A 5,731-nucleotide genomic window follows, 5' to 3' on the forward strand; every position below is an offset into this window, starting at 1 on the left:
GCGAAGAGGATGCAATTCCGTCTCGTGGAGTATCTGTGGGTTAGAAATACTCCATATTCGACAATTTTGTTTGTTCACATTGCCGTTTAAATCGAAATGGGCCTCATCAGACATGAAAAGGCAGTTTAACATGTTTTGGTCTTCTTCCACCATTTGCAGGATCTTCTGACAAAATTCCAAGCGAATCGGCAAGTCTGCTGCATTCAGTTTGTTAACCATTTGAATTTTGTAGGGAAATAAGTCTAAATCTTTGTGCATTATTGTTTGCAAAGACTGTCGGCTGACACCAAGTTGAGCAGATAAGCTTCTTGTTGAAACCCTTGGATTGCTTTGTATAGCTGCAGCTACAGCAGCGATCGTTTCCTCCGTCCGAACTGGTGGGTTTCGATGATAAGGCCTTCTTGCGACTGTTCCTTGCTCAGCAAAATTATTCACCAGTCTCATTATGGTCCATCTGCTCGGGGGATCGCCGCCAAACATCCGCCTGTACTCTCTCTGTACCAAAACTACGGACTCCAGTGCGTGAAAGCGGCGGACTATCCAAATTCATGTTTGCGTGTCCCAGTTATCCATTTTAATAAATTTTAAAGATCAATCTGCAAATTAAAACAAAAATGGAACAGATAACTTAAAAAGAAAAAAAGTTATTCAATTTTTTTTTGGTAGCGGCTTTCATCAGCCACCCTGTATTAGTGTAGATATGTATGTTATCTCGTACAAGGAAGTTGGTATCTGCAGGGAAGCAAGCAATGTTTAAATTTCTTTATATTCCCATAAAAATAATATCTTGTACTTTTACGATACTAAATATAAATATATATGCAAATGTATGTGTGAGCGCATAAATGGCCAATTTTAATCTGCATATTTTGGCAAAATTTCTTATTCTGGTTTCTAAAGCGACGGAGTTGTTTACATGACTGCAAGCAGCAATATTGCGTTTCTGTGTGGGTAAACAGAGCGATAATATTTTAAGCGTTTACTTGGGACAATGACCTTGCAGGAAATCCGCGTCAATAGTGATGTTTATTAAAAATAAAAAATGCTGAAGTAAAATTGAGTGTATGCCTATATATAAGTAAAGCCCGGAAAAGTGTTGCAATTATTACTTTAAAGAGATTGAATAAATAAAAATAATGAACTCTTTTTTTATAGAGACCCTGAAAACCCTCAAAAAACAAAATTAAATTAAAAAAAAAAGTAAAAACAAATTACATCTCTTTCATATTTTTTTATAATTTTCTTTTTATATTTGCGCAGCGAAATTAAAAGAGGCGATTAAATAATATCGATCTGTAAAGATTTCATACAAAATTTACGCACAACTGTAATTTGTCATACGAATTGAAGGTTAATTTTCAAAACCTTAGCGGATAAATATTAATAAATATTAAACATTAAAATGCAAATACAAATATAGGTGACTAAAATTTTGGCCGTAGCACAAAGTTAGGGAGTAGAAAAAATCTTCATGCCATACCCGCACTCGTGTCTGCCTTACTATTTAACTCTTCACCTTTTTTTCCGCCAAATATTTACTTAAACTGTCGCATTTTTTTAGCCTCTCATTTCTTCCAATTACGAAAATATGCATTGATAATTGTTCCAACAGCAGTTGCCGAAATCTATAAAATGGACTGTCAGAATTTGCAGCGTTCAGTTAAAAATCAAAAGCCGGTCCGCGGCGACAACAAAATGCACTGAGTAGTATAAATACAAAAAGCGAGAAAAAAAGTTATCAAAACAAAGTCAGCCGCGCAACACACCCAAGCACACCACCAAAAAAAGTATTCACAATGTCAATGACCGTGATATTGTTGACGATCGTCATCGTCTTGTTCGCTACGTTGCTACTTCTGCTGCATCATCGCCTCAGCTACTGGCACAGGCTGGGCATACCACACGACAAACCCAGCTGGCTTTTGGGCAATTTGGTGGAGGCACAACGCACACTAAGCTTTGCCGACATCAGCCGCAATATCTACTTAAAGTACAAGGGCACTGGCCCCTTTTGCGGTTTCTACTTCTTTCATCGACCGGCAGCGGTGTTGCTGGATTTTGACCTGATCAAAAATGTGCTCATTAAGGATTTTGCAAATTTCGCCGATCGTGGCATGTTCAGCAACGAACGTGATGATCCACTGACAGGACATCTCTTTCTATTGGATGGTCAGAAGTGGCGTAGTCTGCGTAATAAGCTCACGCCCACTTTTACCTCGGGTAAAATGAAATTCATGCTGCCGTCCATAATTGAGGTGACACAAAATTTGGTAGACGTGTTGGGTGAAAAGCTGCAGGTAGACAACGTTGTTGAGTTGAAGGAGTTATTTTCGCGTTACACTATTGACATCATTGGCAAGGTGGCATTCGGCCTCACTTGCAATTCGTTGCGTGATCCCAACGCAGAATTTGCAATCATGGGCCGACGTTCGTTTAGCGAATCGCGTCATGCACCCGTGGTGAGTGGTTTCATGCAAAGCTTTCCGAATTTGGCGCGTTGTCTGCGCATGCGCACGATACATGATGACGTTAGTGAATTCTTTATGCGGCTTGTGCGTGAAATTGTCGAGTATCGTGAGAAAAACAACATCAAGTGCAACGACTTTATGAGTATCCTCATCGATTTGCGGAACGATAAAAAACTGCGTGGCGAGAATGGCGAAGAAAAATGTCTGACAGTAGAGGAAATGGCAGCACAGACATTTGTATTTTTCATAGCTGGTTTTGAGACTTCTTCTACCACAATGTCGTTCGTTGTGTATGAGTTGGCACAACGACCGCTACTGCAAGAGCGTTTAAGGCGCGAGGTACTGGCAACATTTGCCAAGCACAACAACGAGTTTACCTATGAGTGTTTGAACGAGATGCCGTATATGGATCAGGTAGTGTCTGGTGAGTGATGAAAATGATTTAGTTATATTACATACAATATTGCACATCAACTTACTACCGCTTTCTCTCTTCTTCTTGCTAGAGACCGTAAGAAAATATCCAATTGTGCCGCATCTTAACCGGCAAGCTTTGAACGACTATGTCGTGCCGGGACATCCGAATTATGTGATCAAGAAGGGCATGGCAGTAATTATACCCTCTGTGGGCATACACTATGATCCCGATGTGTACCCAAATCCAGAGCAATGGGATCCCGACCGTTTTACACCGGAGAAGGTAGAGCAGAGTGATTCAGTCAGGTGGTTGGCGTTTGGCGAAGGACCACGTAATTGTATAGGGCAACGTTTTGGACTCATGGAGATTCGTATCGGTCTGGCACATTTGCTGCAAAAATATCGGTTCAGCATATGCGATAAAACTGAGATACCACTGAAGATCAATGTGAAATCATTTTTGATAAGCTCACTTAACGGTATCTATGTGAAAGTGGAAGAGCGTGGAACAACGAGCTGAGCTGGAAGCTGCGAAGTTGGCTTGATAATAAAACGCCATATTGCAAATACGGGAAAAGTGGATTTATAGATTTATATTTTGCTCAAATTTGAGACATCACAGCAGCTAGTACTTCATATTAATAAGGGTTTTAAAAATGGTTAATAAAAGTAATAATAATAGTAATACTGCTAATAGATAGTGCCGTAGCCGATTGGGGTGGCGTATGACTCCGGACATGAAACACCAAAATGATAGAAACATTTTTTTGTAATTCTGGTCGCCCCTCGGCAGGCAAGGGTAAACCTCCGAGTGTATTTCTGCCATGAAAAAGCTCCTAGCAAAAAACTATCTGGCATTCGGAGTCTGCTTAACACTGTAGGTCCCTCCATTCGTGCGGAAACATCAAGGCACATGCGCCAATAGGAGGAGAAGCTCGGCCGAACACCCAATAAAGGGTGTAAGCGCCGAATATATACATAGATATCTGAAAATATTTTTTTTTGTTTATGTTGTTCTTCCAGCGAGCAATACTTAGTGGTTAAAGGAAATGCAAGACGCTCTAAATGCATGTTAGGCTCTTTTTATGCTATAATGTAATTAGTTACATCAAATTGTTAAAATGTTCGTTTTCGAAAGAGGTTCCAATGATGATCAATTCCTTCCGTTTTAAGTGCCCAATTTCCTCGTCAGAACTAGTCTTACAAACACACATTTCTTTTAAACTAAATATTATTACAAAAAAGAATTTTAAATTAATTTCATTTGCTAACTTAATTAATTTTTAATAGATTTAAAGCTAACTTTGTGAGACACTTTAAATGGCTGCTACACTGCTGCGGAGCTCCATGCAGATAATCAGCGTCCGTGCGTTACAGCCTATCTGCACGCATATACACCCTGGGGCCTCAATACTAGAGATGTTTCCTCGTATGCCAACGGAATTGGAGTGCGAGAGGTAGGCGTGAATTTGTTTTTGCTCAGCAGCGAGAAAAGGCTAATTCGAATGAGGAAGTGACTGAAGCGCATGCCAATACAATTGCGTGGTCCTTCGCCGAAAGGTAGCCAAGCAAGAAGCTGACGTTGGTGCAGATTTTCCACAGCAAATCGTTCTGGTATGAATTTTGTTGGTTCGGCATAAATTTCAGGATCATTTTGCATTGCTTTAATCGGTATGAATAGTTTAGTGCCACTGTTTATTATAAGACCTGGCGTTGTCGTCTCATAATCCTCGTTTGCCACGCATTTAAGATAAGGATAGATTGGGTGTATGCGCAGAGTTTCTGTGCAAAGAGAATTCGTTTAGACATTTTGATTTTTTCGGTATCGCACTTGCGCTTCGCGTTCTTACCTGCAATTATCGCTGAAGTTGTCTCATAAAATCGCTGAAGTTGTCTCATAGCCAATTTTAAAGAATAATGCAGCATTTGCTGTTATCTCTGTGATGCTTAGCCGATTTGGTTCTTGCTCCGCATTCTTCAATTCAATAAGAATTTCCATGAGGTGCTCACTTTTAATATTCTTCGCTTCACGTTTTGCTATTGTTTCCCCCACCAAGCGTAAGTAGAAGTCTCGCCCGTCATCGAGAGTCACACGCATGCGCCACTATTGTGCGAACTTTGGAAAACATAGTATCAGCAGAGAATGTTAATTGCATTAACAATTGTAGTCAAACGTCGGATTAGTAGAGAAAATTCGTTATGCGGCTGCTTGAGACTGTTGCTCTCAACACTTAAAATGCAGTTGGCAAGAACATCGAACGCTGTAACAACTCGTACATATCTTGTTCGGCATAGACACTTTGTCATTCGGCAAAAGTCTGATGTGCAAATTGGTAATAGTTTTCGTCGTAACTCATGCTACTCTGCTGGCTCCAAAGTGAGTAGATTATCCGAAAGAGGATCATCACGTTTATTGTGGAATAAACCGCGGTCATCGAAGTTGCGAACGTCTCGAATAAGTACGTCGCGTGCCAAATTCAAATCTGTCACAAGTGCAATTGGTTGGAAAAGTAAATAGAAACCGCAGAATGGAACTCCACAATGTTTATATCTATTGTATGTGCACGTAATACTTCGGACAGTTGGCGTGTGATCGAAAAACTTCTTAGATTGCCAAGTAGAAAAGCAGTACCATATACCGAAACCAATGTAACATACAGTGGCTCACAGCTTATTTCGTGTGCCCGTTTATCAGAATAAAAAAGTTTAATATTTTTGTATAAACTTTATTTAGAAAAAAAACGTAAACGTACATTCAAAGATAAATTATTTCTTGTTACAAACATACATAAATGAACTTAAATTATTTCTTCTTAAGTAATATATTTACAGCAAAATCAAAATTA

The 5,731-nt window shown here is 39.6% G+C and overlaps 2 protein-coding genes across 2 annotated transcripts; one reads left to right on the top strand and one right to left on the bottom strand.

The window, feature by feature from the left end:
- The first annotated feature begins 1,678 nt into the window (after window positions 1–1,678).
- On the top strand, window positions 1,679–4,062 carry LOC128868177 (cytochrome P450 6a9-like). The gene is made up of 2 exons (XM_054109986.1): window positions 1,679–2,892; window positions 2,975–4,062. The coding sequence occupies exons 1-2, from the start codon at window positions 1,797–1,799 to the stop codon at window positions 3,403–3,405; spliced, it is 1,527 nt and encodes a 508-aa protein (XP_053965961.1). The 5' UTR covers window positions 1,679–1,796; the 3' UTR covers window positions 3,406–4,062.
- A 189-nt stretch (window positions 4,063–4,251) lies between these two features.
- LOC128867282 (probable cytochrome P450 6a14) lies at window positions 4,252–4,784 on the bottom strand. Its single transcript, XM_054108391.1, has 2 exons — window positions 4,736–4,784; window positions 4,252–4,667 (listed from the first exon to the last, which is right to left on the bottom strand). The coding sequence occupies exons 1-2, from the start codon at window positions 4,782–4,784 to the stop codon at window positions 4,264–4,266; spliced, it is 453 nt and encodes a 150-aa protein (XP_053964366.1). The 3' UTR covers window positions 4,252–4,263.
- Window positions 4,785–5,731: the final 947 nt, after the last annotated feature.

This window comes from Anastrepha ludens, chromosome 6 (assembly GCF_028408465.1).
Source record: "Anastrepha ludens isolate Willacy chromosome 6, idAnaLude1.1, whole genome shotgun sequence".
Lineage (NCBI taxonomy): Eukaryota > Metazoa > Arthropoda > Insecta > Diptera > Tephritidae > Anastrepha > Anastrepha ludens.